Below are 27,085 nucleotides of genomic sequence, written 5' to 3'. Positions count from 1 at the left end.
GATTACTAGAATTAATGCAGCTCTCCAATATACTACCACAAGCCTTAGATGCTTTAGTCTCCTTGGATTCTCCACAGTGTTTCCTCAAGTCAGGAATTCCATTGTTCTGACTCAATCTCCCACCCTACATTGTGGTCTAAGGCTACTGTAGGGCTCTCATTTGTTTCCTATCTCAAGAATAATATTCCTTTTTTGTCTGATGTCTAATGTGTAGAAGCTACAGTTTAATGTACTTTATCTGTATATTTTTAAAAAAATTTTCTCACCAAAGGAGGCAAATTAAGTCCAAATTACTTCAAATTGACAAGAAGTAAAAACATATTGTTTTCATTTTTGGCACTAAAGTTTCTTTCTCTATTACTCTTTCCTCCCCTGCCCCAACTTCATTGGTTTCTAGTACTTCTGAAATATCTTTGCTTATTTTGGGTTTAATTTACTATTTTCTCCACTGTATTTTTTCTTTCCTTTTTTTTTTTTTCATTTTTCTTTTTTTTTGAGATAGAATCTTGCCCTATTGTCCAGGCTGGAGTGCAGTGATACAGTCACAGCTCATTGCAGCCTCAACCTACTGGGCTCAAGTGATCCTCTTCCCTCAGCCTCCTGAGTAGATAGGACTACAGGTAGGCACTACCACGCTCAGCTAATTTCTGTATTTTTAGGAGAGATGGAGGTTTCACCATGTTGGCCAGGCTGGTGGTGAACTCCTGGGCTCAAGTGATCCGCCCACCTTCGCCTCCCAAAGGGCTGGGATTACAGGCATAAGCCACCACACCCGGCTGCTTCCCTAGTTTTAAGGCAAAAAACAGGTTAATAATTCCTACATGAGAATATACTGTTTACTGGCCAGGCATGGTGGCTCATGCCTGCAATTCCAGCACTTTGGGAGGCTGAGGCTGGTGGGATCACCCAAGGTCTGGAGTTTGAGACCAGCCTCACTAACATGGTGAAACCCCATCTCTACTAAAAATACAAAAAATTAGCTGGGAATGGTGGCAGATGCCTGTAATCCCAGCTACTCAGGAGGATGAGGCAGGAAAATCGCTTGAACCTGAAAAGCAGAGGTTGTGGTTAGTCAAGATCACACCATTACACTCCAACCTGGGCAACAAGAGCGAAACTCCGTATTAAAAAAAAGAAAGAAAATATACTGTTTACCATTCAACTATTCCCCATTAATTTTGGTAATCATCAGTGAATCTTTCTTGTATCAGTTACTACTGTGATGCTCTAATGGTGTAACTCTATTTCCTTCATTTATTTACTTATACAGTTATTTGCTTACATCAGTATAAGCATTTATTTTACGCTAAGTGTTACAATCTATTATTTATCTTTTTCCTAAAATTGTTTCAATATTAAACATGAGAGCTTTTCAGTTGGTTCCTATGCCTACTTGATATTATTTCTTTTCTTTTTTGACAATTTCCTTAATGGCTTGCATCTAGGTCAATATGCTCATAGTCATCTGCTCCTGCCTAGGAACAAACCAACTTTCCAAGCAGATCTGGTTCCTTTTATCATAAAATGGTACTTACAAATTAAGCTCTAGATACCAACTGCTAGATACCTATGTTATTGGGGTCATTATTTTTAGACATTCTCAGTGTATAGAACTTGGAAATATATGTGTATATACCACATCAGTGCTCACACACATATCTCTATTGTTATGCTTATTTGTATGTATGTGTCTAAACTTAAAAACATATACACAGGACAGCATGATGGCTCAGCTCAAGCTGTAATCACAGCACTTTGGGGGGCTTATGGGGGCAGATCACTTGATGTCAGGAGTTCAAGACCAACTGGCCAACATGGTGAAACCCCATCTCTACTAAAAAAAAAAAAAAAAAAATTAGCTGGGCGTTGGTGGTGGGTGCCTGTGATCCCAGCTATTTGGCAGGCTGAGGCAGGACAATCACTTGAATCTGTCAGGTGGAGGCTGCAGTGAGCTGAGACTGCACCACTGCATTCCAGCCTGGGCTACAGAGCAAGACTCTGTCTCAAAACAAACAGCCAGGCGCGGTTGCTCAAGCCTGTAATCCCAGCACTTTGGGAGGCCGAGACGGGCAGATCGCGATGTCAGGAGATTGAGACCATCCTGGCTAACACGGTGAAACCCCGTCTCTACTAAAAAATACAAAAAACTAGCCGGGCGAGGTGGCAGGTGCCTGTGGTCCCAGCTGCTCAGGAGGCTGAGGCAGGAGAATGGCGTGAACCTGGGAGGCAGAGCTTGCAGTGAGCTGAGATCCGGCCACTGCACTCCAGCCTGGGCGACAGAGCCGGACTCCATCTCAAAAACAAAACAAAACAAATAAAAACAAAACCACCAAGAAGCATATATACATATCACACCACGTATGTAGTTGAAAATAAATATGATTACAACTGAATACCAGTGTTCACTGAAGTCATCTACCTTCCCTCACCTGTAACTTATTTTTACAAAAATTACAATCCTGGCTGTTATTATCCATACTAGATTTGTTCACCCCTAATAAACATCTGAAGTAGTTCCAGAATTGGTAACACTTGGAACTAGAATTGCAGCGATTAGTATTTCTGTACAGTTCTTTTTATTTAGCTTCACAGTACCTACTCAACCCACTGTTTTCCAAAGTTACTCGGGATGGTTCTTTCAACTTTTCTTGGTTAGTGATTTCCTATTCTCTTTTTCTAGGCTTGGATTTTTTTTTTTTTAAGTTGAGATAATTGTAAAATCACATGAAATTTTAAGAAATAACAGAGATACTGTTTTCTCTATTTTAATAAATAATAATTAAAATATCTTTTACCCAATTTCCCTAGCAACAGCATCTTGCAAAACTATGTAATACAATATCACAATTAGGATACTATTATTGGTACAAGCCAAAATCTTAAATTAGATTTCTCTAGGTTTTAGTTGTACCTATTCCTGTATGTTTAGCTTTCTATGTCTGTGTAATTTTACATATACACAAATATATGTATGTAAATAAATACACAGAATATACATACAAATTATAGATACTTTATGAATTGTATTATCACAGTGTTAATATTTTACCACTTCCATTAAGATACAGAAGCTTCACAGCCAGATAATAAACATTTACTTTTCTCCATATGTAATTGTCAAACATACTAAAACCATACATAATTACCCCTTAATGTTATTTTTACTTTCAATACTCAGAGAAATTTAAAGAAACTAGGAAAGAAAAATAAGACTTCTATACATGCCATTTCCCATTTGTATTCTTTCTTGCAATTCCATGTGTCCCCGTGTTTAACCACTTTTCTGCCAAAACTTTCAATACAATTCAAAAATTTCCTCACAAGTTTCCTTTCTCGTGAGAATAAATGTAATACCAGTAACTACTAAGATATATTTTCACTGGACTTCACAATATGACTTAATGTATTCTTTATCTACTTTTTCTTCTGTTGTCTGTACTTTTGATGTAATCAAAGAAATCACTGCCAAATCCAACGCCATAAATTTTCCCCTTAAACTTTTACAATTTTATTTCTTATGTTTAGCTTTGGTTCATATTGAGTCAATATTTAAACACGGTCTAAGGCAGGATTGTCCAAGGGAGAGAATATACTCATGGGTTCTGAGTTTCTGTTTCTTTCTTTCTTTTTTTATTTAAGTTCTAGGGTACATGTGCATAACGTGCAGGTTTGTTACATATGTATACTTGTGCCATGTTGGTGTGCTGCACCCATCAACTCGTCAGCACCCTCAATTCGTCATTTATATCAGGTATAACTCCCAATGCAATCCCTCCTCCCTCCCCCCTCCCCATAATAGGCCCCAGTGTGTGATGTTCCCCTTCCCGAGTCCAAGTGATCTCATTGTTCAGTTCCCACCTATGAGTGACAACATGCGGTGTTTGGTTTTCTCTTCTTGTAATAGTTTGCTAAGAATGATGGTTTCCAGCTGCATCCATGTCCCTACAAAGGACGCAAACTCATCCTTTTTTATGGCTGCATAGTATTCCATAGTGTATATGTGCCACATTTTCTTAATCCAGTCTGTCACAGATGGATATTTGGGTTGATTCCAAGTCTTTGCTATTGTAAATAGTGCCGCAATAAACATACGTGTGCATGTGTCTTTACAGCAGCATGATTTATAATCCTTTGGATATATACCCAGTAATGGGATGGCTGGGTCATAAGGTACATCTAGTTCTAGGTACTTGAGGAATCGCCATACTGTTTTCCATAATGGTTGAACTAGTTTACAATCCCACCAACAGTGTAAAAGTGTTCCTATTTCTCCACATCCTCTCCAACAACTGTTGTTTCCTGACTTGTTTTTTTTTTTTTTTTTTTTTTTGAGACGGAGTCTCGCTCTGTCACCCGGGCTGGAGTGCAGTGGCCGGATCTCAGCTCACTGCAAGCTCCGCCTCCCGGGTCCAAGCCATTCTCCTGCCTCAGCCTCCCGAGTAGCTGGGACTACAGGCGCCGCCATCTCGCCCGGCTAATTTTTTGTATTTTTTAAGTGGAGACGGGGTTTCACTGTGTTAGCCAGGATGGTCTCGACCTCCTGACCTTGTGATCCGCCCGCCTCGGCCTCCCAAAGTGCTGGGATTACAGGCTTGAGCCACCGCGCCCGGCCCTGACTTCTTAATGATTGCCATTCTAACTGGTGTGAGATGGTATCTCATTGTGGTTTTGATTTGCATTTCTCTGATGGCGAGTGATGATGAGCATTTTTTCATGTGTCTGTTGGCTGTATGAATGTCTTCTTTTGAGAAATGTCTGTTCATACAAAGAACTCAAACAAATATACGAGTTTCTGTTTCGTGATGGGCTGGTAAAGTTCCTTCCTCACCCTCTTTCACTTTATCACTAGACACAGAAACTAAAAACCCATGGCTTCAGGCTGCTTTTAGCCTAAAAAAAAACAAACATAACAAAATAAGGCAGGTTGGACAAGCTTGTCTAAGGTAAGGTTCTAATGATGAAAGATTAAACTTTTCCTCTAAGACCAGGAACAACCCAAAGATATCCATTTTTACCACTTCTATTTGACAAAGTAATTCTCCTAGAACAATCATTAAAGAAATAAGAAACAAAAAGCATCCAAATCAAAATCCTAAAGATTACATGCAAGTATACATCACTGTGATAAAATAATTCAATGAAGTTTCCAAAGCAGCACCCCAGAATTAATACGGGGATATGAAAGAGTTATTACTAATGAATATAAAGTTTCAATTTAAAAGAAGAAAAACTGGCAGGGTGCACTGGCTCAGCCTGTAATCCCAGCATTTTGGGAGGCCAAGCCAGGCAGATCACCTTGAAGTTAGCAGTTCCAGACCATCCTGGCCAACATGGAGAAAGCACGTCTCTACTAAAAATACAAAAATTAGCTGGGTATCTTGGCAGGCACCTATAATCCAAACTACTCCGGAGGCTGAGGCAGGACAACTGCTTGAACCCAGGAGGTGGAGGTTGCAGTGAACCGATATCAAGCTATGGCATTGCAGCACGGCGACAGAGCGAGACCCCGTCTCAAAATAAAAAGATGAAAAACCTTTGGATATAGTGGTATAAAGGTATATAATGCCAGTGACCTGGACAACTAAAATCAATCAAAAGGGTGAATTTTTATGTTATGCACATTCTGCCATGAGAAAAATAGTAAATTACAGGAGGAGCCTGAAAATGAAAAGAAAAAAAAAGGCAAGTATGATTTCATCAAAATTTAAAACTCTTGACTGGGCACTATGGTCTGTAATCCCAGCACTTTGGGAGGCCAAGGTGGGAGGATCACCTGAGGTTGGTCAGAAGTTCAAGACCAGCCTGGCCAACGTGGTAAAACTCTGTCTCAACTAAAAACACAAAAATTAGCTGGGTGTAGTGGCACGGGCCTATAGTCTTAACTACTTGGGAGGCTGAGACAGGAGAATTGCTTCAATCTGGGAGGCAGAGGTTGTAAGTGAGCGAAGACTGCATCACTGTAATCCAGCCTGGGTGACACAGTGACACTCTGAAAAAACAAAACAAAACGCTTATGCATAAAGTGCACTATAAAGATACTGAGAGGATAATCCACAGATAGGAGAAAATATTTCTAAATAATTTATCTCCAAGGGCCTACTATCACAAATACACAAAGAAGATACAAAGAAGTCTTACAACGCAACAACAAAAGGTAATCAAAAAATGAGAAAAGTATTTCAATAGACATTTCCTCAAAAAAGTACAGAAATTACTAATAAGTACATGAAAAAATGCTCAACAGTACTTAACAGTCATTAGGGAAATGCAAATCAAATTCAAAAGAAGATATACTTCACGTATTTCAGGATGGATATACTTAAAAGTAAGTTAACAGGTGTTGACAGATGTAGAGAAACTGTAACCTTCATAATGTGCTGACAGAAAATGTAAATATCTGGGCCAGACCTGGTGGCTCACACCCGTAATATCAGTACTATGGGAGGCCAAGGTTGATGGATCATCTGAGGTCTGGCATTTGAGACCAGCGTGGCCAGCATGGCCAAATCTCATGTCTACTAAAAACCCTGTCTCTACTGAAAATACAAAAATTAGCTGTGGTGGAGTGCTGGTGGAGCATGCCTATAGTCCCAGGTACTCAGGAGGATGAGGCAGGGAGGCTGAGGCTGGAGAGTTGCTTGAACGTGGGAGGTAAAGGCTGCCGTGAACTGAGATTGCACCACTGCACTCCAGCCTGGGTAACAGAGCAAGACTCTTTCTCAAGAAAAAAAAAAAAAGAAAGAAAGAAAAGAAAATGTAAAAATCTTACAGGAGCTTTGGAAAGCAATTTGGTGGTTCCACAAAAAGTTAGATATAGAATAGAATTACGACATGACCCAGCAACTGCATTTCTAGGTCTACTCCAAAAAGAAATGAAACATGCATCCACACATAAATGTGTTCATGAATTTTCACAGAGGCACTATTCACAATAGCTCAAAGACAGAAACCATCGAAAGTTAATCAATGAATAAATAAACAAAATGTGGTCTAGTCACACAATGAAATATAATTCAGCCATAAAATGAACAAAGTGCCAATACATGTTACAAAATGGACATACTTTAAACACACCATGTTTAACACAAGATGCTAGACAGAAAGGCCATATATTCTGTGATTAAATTACAAGAAATAAAAAAAATATGCAAACCTATATAGAGAGAAAAGTAATTTTTTGTTGCCAGGGTGGGCAGAAAAGTGGGCTGACTCTTTAATGAGCAGGGAACCTCTTTTTTAGTGATGAAAATGTTCTGGAACCAAATGATAGTGATACTTTCACAAAAATTCTGAATGTACCAAAAACCACTGAATTGTACACTATTAAATGGTTGAAATGGTAAATTTTATAAGAACTTTACCACAAAAGAAAAAAATGTATTAGGAACCTATGTGTCTAGAGTGTGTGTAACACAAATGTGTTAGGACAAATTGTGAGCTCCACACTTATTTGGTGAGAATCACCGAGAAGACAAAAACATACATATTTAAGTACAAACACATTATAGCTTAATACATTTAAATACAAATTATGAAGAAGCAAAATGATACATATCTATATACATGTGTATGAAATTCCTCTATAATGTATATCATTATGTAACTATGTATTCAATTATCACACATATATGCACACACACACAAATTATTAAGTAGAAGATTTGAAGACAGAAACTTAAAAGTGTTATAGTAAATTGGAAGAACAAGAACAGAAATGCTGACTAGATTGCAGAAAAAAGTCTTGAGGTAAAGAAAGCATAAGCTAGGGAAAGAAAAACTACTTGAAACAGGTAAAAAGGAGAGCAAGGCACATGTGAAGTTATATAACTGAAAGAAGAAAAAAGAATTATAAATGTATATCGTACTTATAACCGAGGCTTACAGCTCAGCTATAGAATATAGAAATTTATACTGAGAGATACAATGGGGAGTCAGTGTACTATAAGTTTGTGACTTTCAAAAGAAATGAAAGTGATATGCTAATACATTTAAGGGTGGCTGCCATAAATGAAACAGAAAAAGCAGCTCAGAAATCAGAAGAAGCCTTTCCTTTCCTACCTCTAAGCTATCCAGGAAGTACCTTGTTGAAAGAACTCTAAATGCTTATGAGGGACAGCAGTATTTTTCTATACGCTAGGAAGAGCATGTATTACAGTATATGGTAAAAAGTTGCGCTACAGTGTTTAGTACCATGTATCACAGAAAGTGGGCCGTGATGAAATAGGTGAAACAAACGAACAAAAAAAGACAAGTTTAAGATGTAACTGAGCTCTTTGTTTCTTTGAGACAGGGTCTCACTCTGGTACTCAGCCTGGAGGGCAGTGGCTCCATCACAGTTGAGGTGATCCTCCCTCAGTAGTTGGGACTACTGGCACAGGCCACCACGCCCAGTTAAGTTTTTGCATTTTTAGTAGAGATGGGTTTTGCCATGTTGCCTAGGGTGGTCTTGAACTCATGGGCTCAAGAGATCTGCTTGCCTTGGCCTCTCAAAGTTATAGGGCTATTAGTGTGAGCCACTGCAGCTGGCCTAATTGAGGTTTTCCAAACCTAAAAAGAGGCCAAATTTTATTGGTCACTTTTGGAGGATGTTAGGGAATTATTACTTTACAAATTTGTAAAGAAAAATATACCTATATAAAAAAGTTATAATTTTACATAATATATACATATATTTTTTCTTGCCAGGCTAGGAAGGGGGACTTCCTTTCTAGTGGTGAAAATGTCCATTTGTTTATGAGTAATGCTGGTGTTCAAGGTAAGTATGATACATCATCTTGGGGATCAACACTGCTCCAGAGACCAAAAGATATCATTAATGCAGTAATCTAACTTATAATGCAAAAAGCTGAAAGAAACTAAGACCAAAAGTTAGTGAATGAAATGATTTTCCACCTTCCAAAGGAGCTGAGACTACAAGGGCTCATATTATCATGCCAAACGAATTTTTGTATTTTTTTGTAGAGACAGGGTTTTGCCATGTCTTCCAAGCTTATAAAATAATTTTTATTATATGTGATAATGTACCATGATCATCTTTTTAAAGAAAAATGTTAGAGATATATAAAAAAACTATATAGATAAAACAATATATTTGACATTTGCTTTAGCAGAGAGCTGTTTAAGCAAGGAAATGACTACATTTTAGTATTTTGCTTTTATGTAATTTTTTTTGAGATGGAGTTTCCTCTTGTTGCTCAGGCTGGAGTGCAATGGCACAACCTTGGCTCACTGCAACCTCTACCTCCTGGGTTCAAGCGATTCTCCTGCCTCAGCCTTCCAAGTAGCTGGGATTACAGGCATGCGCCACCACATCTGGCAAATTTTGTATTTTTGGTAGAGACGGGGTTTCTCCGTGTTGGTCAGGCTGGTCTTGAACTCCTGACCTCTGGTGATCTGCCAGCTTTGGGCTCCCAAAGTGCTGGGCTTATAGGCATGAGCCACTGTGCCTGGCTGCTTTTATATAATTGATAAGTCCTCCAAAATGAAGTATTAAATTGTATCTTAAGAGATTAGGTCGTTCCCTTTCGCTGATGCAAGAGCCTAGTGTGGTGGTGGGAGAGGTATCGGCAGAAGCAGCGCTGCTGCTGGGGCCTGGGGGTGACCCGTCTGACTTCCCGTCCGTGCCGAGCCCACTCGAGCCCCAGCCATGTCTGGGGACGAGATGATTTTTGATCCTACTATGAGCAAGAAGAAAAAGAAGCAGCAGCAGCCTTTTATGTTAGATGAGGAAGGGGACACCCAAACAGGAAACCCAGCCGTCAGAAACAAAAGAACCGTGGAGCCAGGGCCAACTGAGGACAAAGATTTGGAAGCTGATGAAGAGGACACTAGGAAAAAAGATGCTTCTGATGATCTAGATGACCTGAACTTCTTTAATCAAAAGAAAAAGAAGAAAAAACTAAAAAGATATTTGATATTGATGAAGCTGAAGAAGGTGTAAAGGATCTTAAGATTGAAAGTGATGTTCAAGAACCAACTGAACCAGAGGATGACCTTGACATTATGCTTGGCAATAAAAAGAAGAAAAAGAAGAATGTTAAGTTCCCAGATGAGGATGAAATACTAGAGCAAGATGAAGCTCTAGAAGACGAAGACAGCAAAAAAGATGATGGTATCTCATTCAGTAATCAGACAGGCCCTGCTTGGGCAGGCTCAGAAGGAGACTACACATACGAGGAGCTGCTGAATCGAGTATTCAACATCATGAGGGAAAAGAATCCAGATATGGTTGCTGGGGAGAAAAGGAAATTTGTCATGAAACCTCCACAGGTCATCCGAGTAGGAACCAAGAAAACTTCTTTTGTCAACTTTACAGATACCTGTAAACTATTACATCGTCAGCCCAAACATCTCCTTGTATTTTTGTTGGCTGAATTGGGTACAAGTGGTTCTATAGATGGTAATAACCAACTTGTAATCAAAGGAAGATTCCAACAGAAACAGATAGAAAATGTCTTGAGAAGATATATCAAGGAATATGTCACTTGTCACACATGCCGATCACCAGACACAATCCTACAGAAGGACACATGACTCTATTTCCTACAGTGCGAAACTTGTCATTCTAGATGTTCTGTTGCCAGCATCAAAACCGGCTTCCACGCTGTCACGGGCAAGCAAGCACAGCTCCGTGCCAAAGCTAACTAATTTGATAATCACTTATTTTGCGAAGCGTGTTGTGGAGATGTGGCTGGACAGGTTTGCCCTCAGAGTGGATATACTGTTCTATTAAAAACAAGATTAAAAAGCTGCCAAGATTTTTGGCAAGTGGTTGGTTGGTCTGAAGTCCTTGCAAGACGCTGATGTTCAAGCTGTTGACATACTCATTGCCTACTTTTAACACCTGTCAGAGAAACGTGATATGGGGTAAGGAGGTGCTTTTTAAAAATCGTTCATAGACTTCTGTAAAATGCAAGATAAATTAAAGTTATTACAACAGTGAAAAAAAAAAGAGATTAAAGAATACAATGCCTTTCTTTACTGTGACAAATTTTCCCTATTGGGATAATTTAAAAAAACTATGACCAAGAAGGATAGTTAGAACATTAGTATTGTTTAGATATTAAATACAAAACTAATTATGTATTCTAAGATACATTTTAGAAGTTTACTGTATTGAGGTTTTTATGAAACTTAAATGATCACCCACCCATAATTTACCTGAACTGTTTCCAAAATCCTCTGGGTACATAGTATTGTAGTCGGGAAGCAGCTAAATGACCAAAGATGATCTGAAGGTGTCTTAGGACACCAATATTGTACTCTTTCCTATCTTCTGTCTTACTTAAAGCTGGTTTGTCTTCAAATTGATGAGGATATCCAAATACATCATCTCGGGGATCAACATTACTCTAGAGACCAAAAGACATTGATGAGCTAATCTAACTTTGATAGTATAATGAAAGAAGTTGAAACAAATACCAAAAGTTAGTAAATGAAATGCTATTCATTTTTTCACACTTCTTACTTCCAAAGCAGTTAATTTTTAATATTAGTGATCATTTCACAGATGGGTTATGATAAAATATTTCACAGATAAGTTATAAAAGAGTAGTTAAAAAAACATTAGAGGTAGTGTAATACAGTAAAGTTTGGTCAAGTAGACAGGACTAAAGACAAATGAGTGCTCTGCCATAAGTAACTTCAGGAAGTAAGTCACTTGGTCTTCTTAGGACTCAGTATCTTCTTGTGAGGATAATGCATTTTCCCAGATTACATGAGATAGTCCATGTATCACAATTATTAAAAATAAATATGGTTATTAAGACTAGTTGTGGAAGGAACGGGAGCATACACAAAAGCTCCAAAGGTCATAATCTCAAATACAGCTGCTTTACTAATGTCTAACATGTTTCTATATGCTTTGCTCTGTATCTGATATTTGTGTTACAGAAATAAATAATACCCAGTTTCCGCCCTGGAGAAGCTCACTGCATAGAAAAAGTAGGCATACCCATGCATGCCACGGTACAGTGCTGAGACAACATAAAGCACAAGCAACCAAGTACAAAGGTGGGTGACCTCATTTGAAATTTTATGTACTGTTGGCCTCATTTACTTCTTGACTTCTTGTCAGAGCCATCTCTATTTTAAATTCAACACCCAATGGTGGGGTTGAATGAGCTATACAAGTAGGACTTAATTTCCGATTTCCTTCCAGTAGTGGCTCTTAACCTGGTATTGGTGAACAATCCACATGGAGATTCTACTACAAGTATAGCTACCCAGATGGGAATGCCTGGATGGTGTGATTTATTAGATCTTGAAAGGCAGAAGCAAGTGCCTGTAATCTCCATAAATGATACACTACAATCTGAAACTCAAACTATTTCAGACCACTAAAGGGAAGAAATGTAGAAATTGGAGAACCATTTACTGCAGTTAAAATTTTTGATTTCTGTATTTAGTTCCTATCAACATAAGTAAAAGATAAACAGTCTGAGTATAAACGTGACCAAGACTGGGCACGGTGGCTCACACCTGTAATCCCAGCACTTTGGGAGGCCGAGGTGGGCGGATCATGAGGTAAGGCGATCAAGGCCATCCTGGCTAAAAAGGTGAAACCCCGTCTCTACTAAAAACACAAAAATTAGCTGGGCATGGTGGTGGGCGCCTGTAGTCCCAGCTACTCGGGAGGCTGAGGCAGGAGAATGGCGTGAATCTGGAAGGTAGAGCTTGCAGTGAGCTGGGATTGTGCCACTGCACTCCAGCCTGGGAGACAGAGTGAGACTCTGGCTCAAAAAAAAAAAAAAAAATGACCAAAACTTTTTTTTTCTTTTCAGATGGAGTCTCACTGTGTCACCCAGGCTGGAGTACCGTGGTGCGATCTCACCTCACTGCAACCTCTGCCTCCCAAGTTCAAGAGATTCTCCTGCCTCAGCCTCCTGAGTAGCTGGGACTACAGGCGCCCACCACTATGCCCAGCTAACAGGCATGCACCACCACAGCTGGCTAATTTTTTTATTTTTAGTAAAACTAGGGTTTCACTCTATTGGTCAGGGTGATCTCCAACTCTCCACCTCAGGTGATCTGCATGCCTTGGCCTCCCAAAGTGCTGGGATTACAGGCATGAGCCACCATGCCCAGCCAAATATGACCAAAACTACATTTTCCATACACACGTATTTAAGAGCTACATCTTAAATCTTAAATATGTGATCTGCCACTAAAAACTATCTTTTTTACTGCTTTATTTTCAACTGGATATATTTCATAGGCAGCCTGATTACAGTTGTTAATTAACATTGTTAACAGGTCCATGAACCATTATTTGAGAAACAAATTTGTTTCCTTAGCAGAAAGAGCTCTAATTTGAGAAAAATAGAGAATCCTAAAAATAAGTACAGTTTATGAAACACAGACAATATAAAAAGTGAAAGAAATTATATAATACAAGAAAGAAAATATATAATACAAATTATATAATACAATTTAAAAAACAAGACAATGAAAATGTAATTATTAAAAACAAATAAATTCATCATTTTTCAAATACCGAATTACATTTACCATGTCACACAAAATGCGATTATATTAACTGTGGTTTGGAGACAAAAAAACAGTGCTAAAAATTATCAACTGGAGTTTCAAGTCTATTAGACAGTGAGTACTACAAGTATGCCAGACATAGTATCTCAGAGATTCTGCTTGGATCATCAAAATGTAGTCCCCACAAAATCCCATGAAAGTATAGTAATCCGAGGGAGAACAACAGCATCTGTTATCAGAATCTTCAAAGAAAACAGTAATTAAAATTTACCTCACCGTCCTGCTTCTCATCCCCGAACATATCATCATCTAAATCACTACCTGTGCCTTCAACTGCAAGAATACTGTTTCTGATAGAAGGAATCATGTATAGCTGCTGGATCACAGAGTTCATGTAACACGTAGCACCAGCATTTTTGAGTCCCACAAATCCTTTTGGTGGGCGGGGTCCAACAGGAGGCAGATATTCCCACTCAGTAAGTGCTTCACAAGCTGAATTAAAAAGAGAAAAGATGCTTATACTATGAAAATGGTGATTCTGTTCACCACTTTCAGGTTAACAAATTAATAAGAGCAACACCTCCTTTACCACCACAGCCACTTTGAAACAGTATTTTAAATTCTGACACTAACAATATGAGCCACTATACAGATTCTTAACTACAGACCTTGTTGATGTTTTTAATGATACTGCTTCTGTAACCATTTGAAGAGTCATATAAGATGGTATAATATTGGCCACTGCAGTGTCTCATGCCTGTAATCTCAGCAGTTTGGGAAGCCAAGGCAGGTAGGTCACTTAAGGTCAGGAGTTTGAGACCAGTCTGACCAACATGGTGAAACCCCATCTCCAGTGAAAATACAAAGTTAGCTGAACGTGGTGGCACATGCCTGCAATTCGTTAGTTGGGAGGCTGAGGCAGGACAGTCGCTTGAACTCACGAGACAAAGGCTGTAGTGACTCCAGTCCGGGCAACAGAGAGAGACTCTGTCTCAAAAAAACAAGGTGGTATAGCACTAAATTTCTATGTGTTAATCACAGACCTAGTGTTAACCATTATTATTTTACTCATTAAAAACTTCTGGCCGGGCATGGTGGCTCACAACTGTAATCCCATCACTTTGGGAGGCCGAAGTGGGCAGATCACGGGGTCAGCAGTTCGAGACCCATGTCTGTACTAAAAATACAAAAATTGGCTGAGTGTGGTGGTGTGCGCCTGTAGTCCCAGCTACTCAGAAGGCTGAGGCAGGAGAATCACTTGAGCCCAGGACGCAGAGGTTGCAGTGAGCTGACACTGTGCCACTGCATTCCAGCCTGGCAACAGGGCAAGACTCCCTCTCAAAAACCGCAACAACAAAAAACTTCTATATCTAAGTGTATTCAATTCACTGTGGTCAGAACTCTCTATAAATAAAATACTATGGTTTTCTCACTTTTAATTGTATATAAGAGCACTGTCTTATTTACAATGTAAGTATTGTATACAATACAAACTCGACTTTGACTCAAGTTGTGGTTCTGATTTTTTTTTTTTTTTGGGGGGACACAGTCTCGCTGTGTCACCCAGGCTGGAGTGCAGTGGTACGATCTTGGCTCACTGCAAGCTCCGCCTCCCGGGTTCACGCCATTCTCCTGCCTCAGCCTCCTGAGTAGCTGGGACTATAGGCGCCTGCCACCGCGCCCGGCTAATTTTCTGTATTTTTAGTAGAGACGGGGTTTCACCATGGTCTCCAATCTCCTGACCTTGTGATCCGCCCACCTCGGCCTCCCAAAGTGCTGGGATTACAGGCATGAGCCACCGTGCCCAGCCCTGACTCTTAAAAAGTATAACCTTCACGTAAATATGTTTCCTTCCTTAGTAAAGAGTGATAATTGCTTTGCCGATATCATTTTATTGTGAGATAGTCAATGAGATGTGTATTTGAAATAACTGTGAGAACTACAAATCCCTCTTTTCCTTACATGAAACCAAAACAACGTAAACATCAGTCACCATCAGAGATGAATTACATAAATTGGAGCACACTGAACTGCAAGTTATGTAGCTAATAAACAGAATTACACTGATCTTCATGTGCTGACAGGTGTGTTACTCAGTACAAAACAAAGTTAACAATATTGTACTTTGTACATTTTCATTTGTACAGAACAAATAGCTATACATACATACAAATGCATAGACAGAGATAATCTCTGGACTGGAAACACAAAATCTGTAGGAAGTTAATAATTGTTAACACATATCCTCTTTTATATTTGAAAATACATATTTACCAGGTATAAACACTAGTAAAATAAACAAGTGTTTCTAAAAAATAAACTCTTTTGAAACTACCTACTTTACCACATAAATACATTAGCTAAATACATTAACAAAAGAAGTGTTTTTAAAAAAGAAACTCTTGGCCAGCACGGTGGTGGCTCACACATGTATCTCAGCACTTTGGGAGGCTACAGCAGGTGATCACCTGAGGTCAGGAGTTCTAGACCAGCCCGACCAACATGGCGAAACCCCATCTCTACTAAAAATACAAAAATCAGTCAATCGTGGTGCCAGGTGCCTTGAATCCCAACTACTCAGGTGGCTGAGGCAGGAGAATTGCTTGAACCTGGGAGGTGGAGGTTGCAGTGAGCTGAGATCGCACTTTTGCACTCCAGTCTGGGGGACAAGAGTGAGCCTTTGCCTCAAAAAAATAGAAGAAACTCTTCTCTCTATGCAGATTCAACGGAACAAAAAAAGATCTGACCTTCTAAGCAGGGAGTAATTAGGTAGAAACTCCTACAATGTGATTGAAAAAATTCCCCACCCAGGGAAATACATAAGCAAAGATAAATTTGTATTTATTAATTAAAGATTTATAATGCATGCTGTTGTTAATTATATTCTTAAGCCTTGGTTTTTTCCTTGAAATGAACTAAACTTTATATTATTATCTGTTATTTTAGTTACACCCACCTCCCACTCTGAGTTTCAGTTCTATGTAAGATCTGAAGATAGCTACTCACTTTATGGGACTGATCTAGGCATTTAGAGCTTAGTAAAATACACTCAAATTTCTCTTCTCACAGTGTGATCTTTAAAACCATACCTTCCTTAGAATTCAACAAAAATAACATTAAGCAACCTCAGTGTTAGGATTATGAAAATCTTTTCAATGCACACATTTTATTTTATTTTATTTTGTTATTATTTTTATTATACTTTAAGTTCTAGGGTACATGTGCATAATGTGCAGGTTTGTTACATATGTATACTTGTGCCATGTTGGTGTGCTGCACCCATCAACTCGTCAGCACCCATCAATTCATCATTTATATCAGGTATAACTCCCAATGCAATCCCTCCCCCCTCTCCCCTCCCCATGATAGGCCCCGATGTGTGATGTTCCCCTTCCTGAGTCCAAGTGATCTCACTGTTCAGTTCCCACCTATGAGTGACAACATGCGGTGTTTGGTTTTCTCTTCTTGTGATAGTTTGCTAAGAATGATGGTTTCCAGCTGCATCCATGTCCCTACAAAGGACGCAAACTCATCCTTTTTTATGGCTGCCTAATATTCCCTGGTGTATATGTGCCACATTTTCTTAATCCAGTCTGTCACAGATGGACATTTGGGTTGATTCCAAGTCTTTGCTATTGTGAATAGTGCCGCAATAAACATATGTGTGCATGTGTCTTTATAGCAGCATGAATTATAATCCTTTGGGTATATACCCAGTAGTGGGATGGCTGGGTCATATGGTACATCTAGTTCTCCATAATGGTTGAACCAGTTTACAATCCCACCAACAGTGTAAAAGTGTTCCTATTTCTCCACATCCTCTCCAGCATCTGTTGTTTCCTGACTTTTTAATGATTGCCATTCTAACTGGTGTGAGATGGTATCTCATTGTGGTTTTGATTTGCATCTCTCTGATGGCGAGTGATAATGAGCATTTTTTCATGTGTCTGTTGGTTGTATGAATGTCTTCTTTTGAGAAATGTCAGTTCATATCCTTTGCCCACTTTTTGATGGGGTTGTTTTTTTCTTGTAAATTTGTTTGAGTTCTTTGTAGATTCTGGATATTAGCCCTTTGTCAGATGAGTAGATTGCAAAAATTTTCTCCCATTCTGTAGGTTGCCTGTTCACTCTGATGGTCGTTTCTTTTGCTGTGCAGAAGCTCTTTAGTTTAATCAGATCCCATTTGTCAATTTTGGCTTTTGCTGCCATTGCTTTTGGTGTTTTAGACATGAAGTCCTTGCCCATGCCTATGTCCTGAATGGTACTACCTAGGTTTTCTTCTAGGGTTTTTATGGTATTAGGTCTAACATTTAAGTCTCTAATCCATCTTGAATTAATTTTTGTATAAGGAGTAAGGAAAGGATCCAGTTTCAGCTTTCTACTTACGGCTAGCCAATTTTCACAGCACCATTTATTAAATAGGGAATCCTTTCCCCATTTCTTGTTTCTCTCAGGTTAGTCAAAGATCAGATGGCTGTGGATGTGTGGTATTATTTCTGAGGACTCTCTTCTCTTCCATTGGTCTATATCTCTGTTTTGGTACCAGTACCAAGCTGTTTTGGTTACTGTAGCCTTGCAGTATAGTTGGAAATCAGGTAGCATGATGCTTCCAGCTTTGTTCTTTTGACTTAGGATTGTCTTGGCAATGCAGGCTCTTTTTTGGTTCCATATGAACTTTAAAGCAGTTTTTTCCAGTTCTGTGAAGAAACTCATTGGTAGCTTAATGGGGATGGCATAGAATCTACAAATTACCTTGGGCAGTATGGCCATTTTCACGATATTGGTTTTCCCTATCCATGAGCATGGTATGTTCTTCCATTTGTTGGTTTCCTCTTTGATTTCACTGAGCAGTGGTTTGTAGTTCTCCTTGAAGAGGTCCTTTATATCCCTTGTAAGCTGGATTCCTAGGTATTTTATTCTCTTTGAAGCAATTGTGAATGAGAGTTCACTCATGATTTGGCTCTCTGTTTGTCTGTTACTGGTATATAAGAATGCTAGTGACTTTTGCACATTGATTTTGTATCCTGAGACTTTGCTGAAGTTGCTTATCAGCTTAAGGAGATTTTGGGCTGAGACGATGGGGTTTTCTAAATATACAATCATGTTATCTGCAAACAGGGACAGTTTGACTTCTTCTTTTCCTAACTGGATACCCTTGATTTCTTTCTCTTGCCTGATTGCCCTAGCCAGAACTTCCAACACTATGTTGAATAGGAGTGGTGAGAGAGGGCATCCCTGTCTTGTGCCAGTTTTCAAAGGGAATTTTTCCAGTTTTTGCCCATTCAGTATGATATTGGCTGTGGGTTTGTCATAAATAGCTCCTATTATTTTGAGGTATGTTCCATCAATACCAAATTTCTTGAGCGTTTTTAGCATGAAGGGCTGTTGAATTTTGTCAAAAGCCTTTTCTGCATCTGTTGAGATAATCATGTGGTTCTTGACTTTGGTTCTGTTTATATGCTGGATTATGTTTATTGATTTGCGAATGTTGAACCAGCCCTGCATCCCAGGGATGAAGCCCACTTGATCATGGTGGATAAGCTTTTTGATGTGCTGCTGAATCCGGTTTGCCAGTATTTTATTGAGGATTTTTGCATCGATGGTCATCAGTGAAATTGGTCTAAAATTTTCTTTTTTTGTTGTCTCTGCCAGGCTTTGGTATCAGGATGATGTTGGCCTCATAAAATGAGTTAGGGAGGATTCCCTCTTTTTCAATTGATTGGAATAGTTTCAGAAGGAATGGTACCAGCTCCTCCTTGTACCTCTGGTAGAATTCAGCTGTGAATCCATCTGGTCCTGGACTTTTTTTGGTTGGTAGGCTTATTAATTATTGACTCAATTTCAGAGCCTGCTATTGGCCTATTCAGGGATTCAACTTCTTCCTGGTTTAGTCTTGGAAGAGTGTAAGTGTCCAGGAAATTATCCATTTCTTCTAGATTTTCTAGTTGATTTGCGTAGAGGTGTTTATAGTATTCTCTGATGGTAGTTTGTATTTCTGTGGTATTGGTGGTGATATCCCCTTTATCATTTTTTATTGCGTCTATTTGATTCTTCTCTCTTTTCTTCTTTATTAGTCTTGCTAGAGGTCTGTCAATTTTGTTGATTTTTTCAAAAAACCAACTCCTGGATTCATTGATTTTTTGGAGGGTTTTTTGTGTCTCTATCTCCTTCAGTTCTGCTCTGATCTTAGTTATTTCTTGCCCTCTGCTAGCTTTTGAATGTGTTTGCTCTTGCTTCTCCAGTTCTTTTAGTTGTGATGTTAGAGTGTCAATTTTAGATCTTTCCAGCTTTCTCTTGTGGGCATTTAGTGCTATAAATTTCCCTCTACACACTGCTTTAAATGTGTCCCAGAGATTCTGGTATGTTGTATCTTTGTTCTCATTGGTTTCAAAGAACATCTTTATTTCTGCCTTCATTTTGTTATGTACCCAGTAGTCATTCAGGAGCAGGTTGTTCAGTTTCCACGTAGTTGAGTGGTTTTGATTGAGTTTCCTGGTCCTGAGTTCTAGTTTGATTGCACTGTGGTCTGAGAGACAGTTTGTTATAATTTCTGTTCTTTTACATTTGCTAAGGAGTGCTTTACCTCCAATTATGTGGTCAATTTTGGAATAAGTGCGATGTGGTGCTGAGAAGAATGTATATTCTGTTGATTTGGGGTGGAGAGTTCTATAGATGTCTGTTAGGTCTGCTTGGTGCAGAGATGAGTTCTCAATGCATACATTTTAAATATAAACTTTTTATGGGATTAAATGTGCCTTCCTATTACTCTGAAGTTCCGGTTTTATTTCACTATGACTAAATAAAACTCATCTAAACAAAGTATAAAGGATCATTTAAAAGACATATCTAAAAATTTTTCTGAATTAATGTTATCTGACTAAAACAGTTTTAATTATATATCTGACAACTAAAAATGTTAAACTCATTGGATCAAAAAAAATCCATCACACGTTAATTTTTTCTAAAACATCAAATAAAATTTTAAACTGTAGTATCATTAATGAACAATACAGCTTTATAATTTAAAATACTCACTAGTTATTGCTGTGCCTATGTAATATATTTCAGTCAAACAGTCTACTATCTGTTTGAGATTCCTTACACAGCCAATAGCTAATGCTACAAGTAGCTCAAAACCAGCATTGATGGTAACGGGTGAACTGCAGACTGGAACAGCTTGCTCAGCTGGCAGTTCTCCACTTCTTAAATATTGCAGGTAAACTTTGGATGCAGGAAAGATGAAATCATCAATTAATTCCTAGTAAGTTAGAAAAAGACATTAGATGTTATTAGTAGAAAATACAGGTTAGAAAAAACATCTCTTCAAAGGAAATACTTTTAATAATTATTTGACATAACTAAGTATCTCATTATATATCTCAAAACAAAACAAAACTGTATAAAAACCCCAGAGAACAATTAATAAATGTAATCAGTTTTCCAGATCAGATTTTTTGAAATTATTTAAACAATTTTATACCAAAGAAAAGAGACATTCTAAATAAATTTAACTTCTTTAATCAGATATAAACATAAACAAATTCATTTCAAATAGGAACAGAACGCATCAAAGTTAGTCTTTTTCTTGAATTGCATAACATATAAAAAGCTCACCAAGAAATACTGTATAAAAAATGAAGTTTTGCAAGATGGAAATTACTCTCATTTAGAAATCTAGTCAAGAAAAATTGAGATTATTCAACATGAAAATCAATCAATGCTGCTTACTGACTTTCCATACCACTTTATCAAAACTCTGATTGGTAATTACTTTACAAAATCTTTGCAGGGGGCGGTGGCTCAAGCCTGTAATCCCAGCACTTTGGGAGGCCAAGACGGATGGATCACGAGGTCAGGAGACTGAGACCATCATGGCTAACAGGGTGAAACCCCGCCTCTACTAAAAAATACAAAAAAAAAAAAACTAGCAGGGTGAGGTGGCGGGCGCCTGTAGTCCCAGCTACTGGGGAGGCTTAGGCAGGAGAATGGCGTAAACCCGGGAGGCGGAGCTTGCGGTGAGCCGAGATCCGGCCACCGGACTCCAGCCTGGGCGACAGAGTGAGACTCTGTCTCAAAAAAACAAAAAACAATATCTCTTCAAGTGAGGTACTGTAACCTCTTCAGAGATCCTTTTTAAAAGAGAAGTGGGACATGAAAAAAGAAAAAAACATCAAGATTATGTCTCAAAGCCATTATACAGAGTTCAATCAGATACATTTGCTAACAAACATTTATAAAGTCATGATAAGAAGTTCAGTACCAAAATTCAGAACTTACCTTAGTGAAGCCGGGCACGCGGCTCACCCACTTTGGGAGGTGGAGGCGGAGGGATCACTTGAGGTCAGGAGGTCAACACCAGCCTGGCCAAGATGGTGAAACCCGGTCTCTACCAAAAATACAAAAAATTAGTCAGGTATGGTGACACATGCCTGTAGTCCCAGGTATTTGGGAGAATGAGGCAGGAGAATCGCTTGAACCTGGAAGGTGGAGGCTGTGGTGAGCTGAGATGGCACCACTGTGCTCCAGTCTGGGCCACAGAGTGAGATTCCATCTCAAAAAAAAAAAAAAAGAGTACTTACTTTAACGAGATTAGCACCTCCTTTTTCACAACCAAAGTGATACTTTTTCTCCGAAGTTTGAAAGGCCAGTAACTCTTTTGTTACCCCAAGGTGGCCTTCCAGTATCAGCTCTTCAACACCTGTTTCACCTGTGCTTTTAACATTATCCTGCAAAATGAAAAATACTATAGGCCCAACTTATAACATGGAGATAGAAAAGGACAGGGAGTTAGGAGAACAGAGAGCTAGAGGGAAATGAGATCTATACAATTTCCCCAAACCGCACAAGTGGTTTCCTATTTCTTTTTTAGAAGTCTCTAGAACAGTAAACGTAAGCAATTTTGCTCCCACAAGACACAAACATATTTGGAATTTACAACCACAGGGAAAGGAGGTTACTATGGCACTGAGTGGAAGAGGCCCGAAATGCTGCTCAATATCCTGCAATGCACAGCAAAGCTCCTCCCAAAAAGGAATTATCTGGGTACACAATGTCAATAGCCAGGGTTCAAAAACCATGTTCTGTAAGTAAGCTTTATAATCTACTAGAAGAACGCTAACCTGAAGCCCAAATGCCATATACTTCAGAAATATACTCTCACAGAACTCTGTGAAATAAGACATCAGATGGTTCAATGAAAATACCAATCTCTCAAATTTGACCTTTTAAAAAGTCTTCAAATGTGATAATTCCCCAAAAAACACCAAAGTGAAAGAAACGGAATTATCAGCATTCCAAGTTCCAAGAAAAGTAAAACACACCGAACGAAACCAGCTATGTGTGTTTCTATAAATCTAAGTTACCAACTCACCAGTGAAAAGTATACATTTTGTTTGCATTCATTCTCAGAGGCATTTTGAGAATTTATTCTCCTAAGTCATCAAATAAAAATAGAGATTAAATAAGATTCCAAACCTCCTTTTAATAAGACAGCTGATTTGATCGTGACATAATAAACTAAATACTATTCAACTTACCCGAATCCTTTTGAGCCAATCAATTTCATTGACAAGAAGACCTTCAGCATTGGGTATGTTAATATTGCCATTGTAAGCATAATTGAGAAGGTGCCGTAAAAGTGTGAAATAATCACCTGAGTATTTACCCCTCTCTCTTGCTGTGCTCTGAAATATTAAATTAAAACAACATGAATTCACAAATCTACACTCAGAGTCCCTATAATTTTTTTAAACCCAATTGGTAATACTTCCTATCAATGACAAAAACAGTAAGCTCTTTATTTTTCCAAGACATACTATATTTGTCTCAAGAACTGTAAGAAAAAAGTCAATCTATAAATAGTAAAAAACTGTAATACTGCATTTATTAATGATGCCTTTTCTAAATATAATACAAGCTATATAGTAACTTTCTGAATGTCTGTCACGTTAAGAATGCATTATACTGAGAAGTTCATCTGAAAACATCTCACCCCCAATATGGTAAACAGTAAAGTAATGAAGAAAAGCAGAGGCCTGTGTCCCATGCAACATCTGGTGCACATTAAAAAGAACTGCTCCTGTGCCAACTGACGAACAGTTCTGAAATAAAAACACAATGTAATTCATGAACAACAACAAAATAATTCCAACACTGATGTATCTTTAATAGGATGTATACATCAACAGTAAAATACGAGGTAACCCCCATTTTAGCATTTGGCTAGCAACACAGAATAAATGAGTTTAAAATATTTGTCAGGGAGCTAATCCTCAAATTGTCACTTATAGGCTGGGAATATTACTACTTACTATTTATTGTTCAAGTTTCTTAATGTATGATTTCTTAGATCTTCTAATATTTAGTGTGAATCGGGGGTCAAGGTGAATCATGTCAAAGGTAAGCATCAATCAATAAAACATAAGCCTCTTAGTTTGCAAGACATATTTTTAACAACCTCTCTAGGAAATGTCTGGAAACACCCTCTAGGTACTATACAAAGGTGCTATGCATTAAGCTTCTGTATATCTTTTTTAGCCTCCCCAGAATCACTTTCAACAAACTGCATTGGAGCAAGCAACTCATGGATATGCAACATGGCTAAAGATATGTCTGATTGTATCAACGATTCTCAAATGTGATTATCAGACCAACAACATTAACATCATTTGAGAACCTTTAAGATATGCAGCTTCTCAGATTCCATGCAATGCTTACTGAGTCATTAACTCTGGGAGACAAACTCAGAATCTCTCTTTTTTTTTCTCTCTCTCTCTCTCCCACCCCTCACCTCCCCCAAACTTTAATCAATTGAACTTTTCAAGGGCTTACAAAAGTCCCTCCTATTTATGAAACCCACAGATGGCATTCAGAAATCGTCAAATTATAGTATCAAAAAGTTCCACATGTATGCCTTTCTTCACAATTTTCTGAAGAGACGGTCCAACTGTGTTAAATTCCTAAAGGTGTCTGAGACTCCAGATTTTAGGATATTTAGCAGCATTTCCAGCCTCTCACCACTAGATGCCAGTAACAACCTTACTAATCCCACTTCCAGTTATGAACCAGGCTTAGAGTAAAATCTAAAGTAGTATCTATTGACCCACATAAAACATGACCGATATAAAACAATCACATGGATTGTCCGTTATCTCTATGAGCTCTTCATACATAATTGTTCTCCTTTTTCATCCTGCCTCGGCTACCCCAACCTTGCTATTTTTCTAACAAGCTAAGTAGGCTTATGCCAGGAATCTTCATAGTTGTTGATCCTGCTGCAAACTTACTTGATTATTCCCTTATTCGTTCATTTAGATATTTACTTCAAAGTCACCCTGGCAACAAAGTATTTTGTGATTGTCCTATATAAAACCAAACTGTACTTTATAACAAATGAATCCTGCCTCATGCATTTTATATGGAATCAATAATCTTACTTAAAAACGAAGCAAACAAAAAGCTTCATACCATATCCACTAAAACAAACACCTAACATCTAGGAACCCAAATTAGGAGGTTAACATACTATTTAAGTATTTTAAGGAAAATTTTTAAGGCACAAAAACGTATGAACTCTGAGATCAGAAAACAATCAGTGCTTCATAAATTACACTGAAAGCAAAGCTACAGGACAGATACTTACGAACCCTCCAAAGAAATAGCACATCAACCCAAAACTGACAGGACCCTGGAAACCAACAATTTATATCAACCAAGCAAATACTGAGCCAAGAGATAATTTTTAAAACGGTAGGAAAGTCTTGTGGTGTTGCCATACCACCTCCCAGGCACAGCTGAAGCCTTCAGAACTGCAAACCACATTCCCAATGTGAGGCCCTGATCCCTGATTCTGGAAGGAGTAAAGATGACCTTATGTGCTAATTTATTGTGTCTTATGTCTAGGAGTTACATAAAGAATTAGTGAAATACACGTATCTCTGTTTTGCCTAACTCAGAACTCACTCATGGTTGAAAATGCCAGGCATTGGTCACAAACATCTAAGTTGCTGGGAGCAAAGTATACGGTTAACCCATAAAACAGACAACTTGCAAAACGGGGCAAAAGCTGGAGAGATCTTTCTTTTGGAGAAATCAGGATATTCTAAAGCAGTGAAATACACTAAAGAATTTAGAAAATCATGCACATGCTCATGACAGGAGACATTCTCAAAAACATGTAAAACTGTTAGCCCTCAGGCTTATCTACAGCTTCAATATGAGAAAAAAACAGAAGGCTGAGGCAGAATTATAGTCTCCCTAAGTATTAAAGGGCTGTGTTAGTACAGACCCAGTTTTAAAAAACTGACAGTTTTTATATTACACTCAGTCAAAACACGGGTGCAATGCAGGGTAACCCTTCAATAACTAAGAAGACACCTTGGAGAAATGAAGAAAACTTCCAGAGTTAACACATTGTAAGATTTGAATATAGTTTTCTAAAAAACAAACAAACAACAACAAAAAAACACAAAACAAACTGGAAAGTATCACCAATGTGAAGTGAAAAGCAGAAACTGAAAATGTCCTGAAGTTTATACATGAAGACCATAAAAAACCAGGTTTTGGCCGGGCGCAGTGGCTCATGCCTCTAATCCCAGCACTTTGGAAGGCCAAGCTGGGTGGATCACGAGATCAGGAGATCGAGACCATCCCGGCCATCCCGGCTAACACGGTGAAACCCCGTCTCTACAAAAAATACAAAAATGAGCCAGGCATGGTGGTGTATGCCTGTAATCCCAGCTACTCAAGAGGCTGAGACAGGAGAATCGCTTGAACAGGGAAGGCATAGGTTGCAGTGAGCCAAGACTGCGCCCCTGCACTCCAGCCTGGGTGACAGTGAAACTCTGTCTTCAAAAAAAAAAAAAAAAAAAAAAAAAAAAGAGTTAAGCCTAAAGAAAAAAAAAATAGACAAATGATAAAAGAACATGAAAGTATCGATGAGACAAATTATAGAAGAAAATATGGACTATCTACAGATAAAAAAGCACAATGACAGAAATGAAAAGTTCATTCAAGAAGTATAATGGCACATTTGAGCAGGTAAAGATTAAGTCTGAAGAAATGAAAATTGAAATAACCCAGTCTAAGAACAGAAAAAAAGAATTTTAAAAGTGCGAAAAACCTAACAAGTACACAGAACACCATGAAGTAGACCAATGTATGCAATATGGCTGTCCTGTAAGTGCAGAAGGAGAAGAGGCAGAAAGAGTATCTGAAGCCATAAATGGCTGAAAATTCCGAAACTTGATGAAATATCTGAATGTCCAAATTTTAGAAATGTAAAAACCTCCAGGGAGAAGTCAGTCAAAGACAGTCAGCCACATCAAGAAAATTATAATCAGTCAACAGCCAAGACAATTGTAAAAACAGAAAGGGAGAAGCAATTTGTCATGCAGAAGGGAGTCTTGATTGACAACAGTCAGCTCAGAATGCCGGAAAATATGGAAGCCATTTGTTATGTAGAAGGGAGTACTGATTAACAACAAACAGCTCAGAAAGCAAGGAAAATACAGAAGCCAAAAGGCGGTAACAAAGTGTTAACAGAAAAAAGCTATCAAACAAGCAATCTGTATCTGGCAAGTGATACTTCAAGCAAAAA

The 27,085-nt window shown here is 38.4% G+C and overlaps 1 protein-coding gene and 1 pseudogene across 2 annotated transcripts in view; one reads left to right on the top strand and one right to left on the bottom strand.

Moving 5' to 3' along the window:
* USP9Y (ubiquitin specific peptidase 9 Y-linked) overlaps window positions 1-27,085 on the bottom strand; it is a 226,358-nt gene that overhangs the window by 32,424 nt on the left and 166,849 nt on the right. Inside the window, exons 29-34 of the mRNA XM_010356752.2 lie at window positions 23,480-23,588; window positions 23,025-23,171; window positions 22,068-22,214; window positions 20,524-20,746; window positions 13,760-13,980; window positions 11,161-11,351 (exon numbers count right to left, since the gene is read on the bottom strand). Of these exons, the coding sequence (XP_010355054.2) occupies window positions 11,161-11,351; window positions 13,760-13,980; window positions 20,524-20,746; window positions 22,068-22,214; window positions 23,025-23,171; window positions 23,480-23,588 (1,038 nt within the window). The remainder of the gene's footprint in view (window positions 1-11,160; window positions 11,352-13,759; window positions 13,981-20,523; window positions 20,747-22,067; window positions 22,215-23,024; window positions 23,172-23,479; window positions 23,589-27,085) is intronic.
* LOC104657052 lies at window positions 9,518-10,647 on the top strand (annotated as a pseudogene). Its single transcript, XR_747224.2, has one exon. The product of XR_747224.2 is annotated as a eukaryotic translation initiation factor 2 subunit 2 pseudogene (transcript).

Source organism: Rhinopithecus roxellana, chromosome 22 (genome assembly GCF_007565055.1).
Source record: "Rhinopithecus roxellana isolate Shanxi Qingling chromosome 22, ASM756505v1, whole genome shotgun sequence".
NCBI classification, from domain to species: domain Eukaryota; kingdom Metazoa; phylum Chordata; class Mammalia; order Primates; family Cercopithecidae; genus Rhinopithecus; species Rhinopithecus roxellana.
The sequence above is the reverse complement of the archived record's forward strand: the minus strand, read 5'-3'. Positions and strand labels throughout refer to the sequence as shown.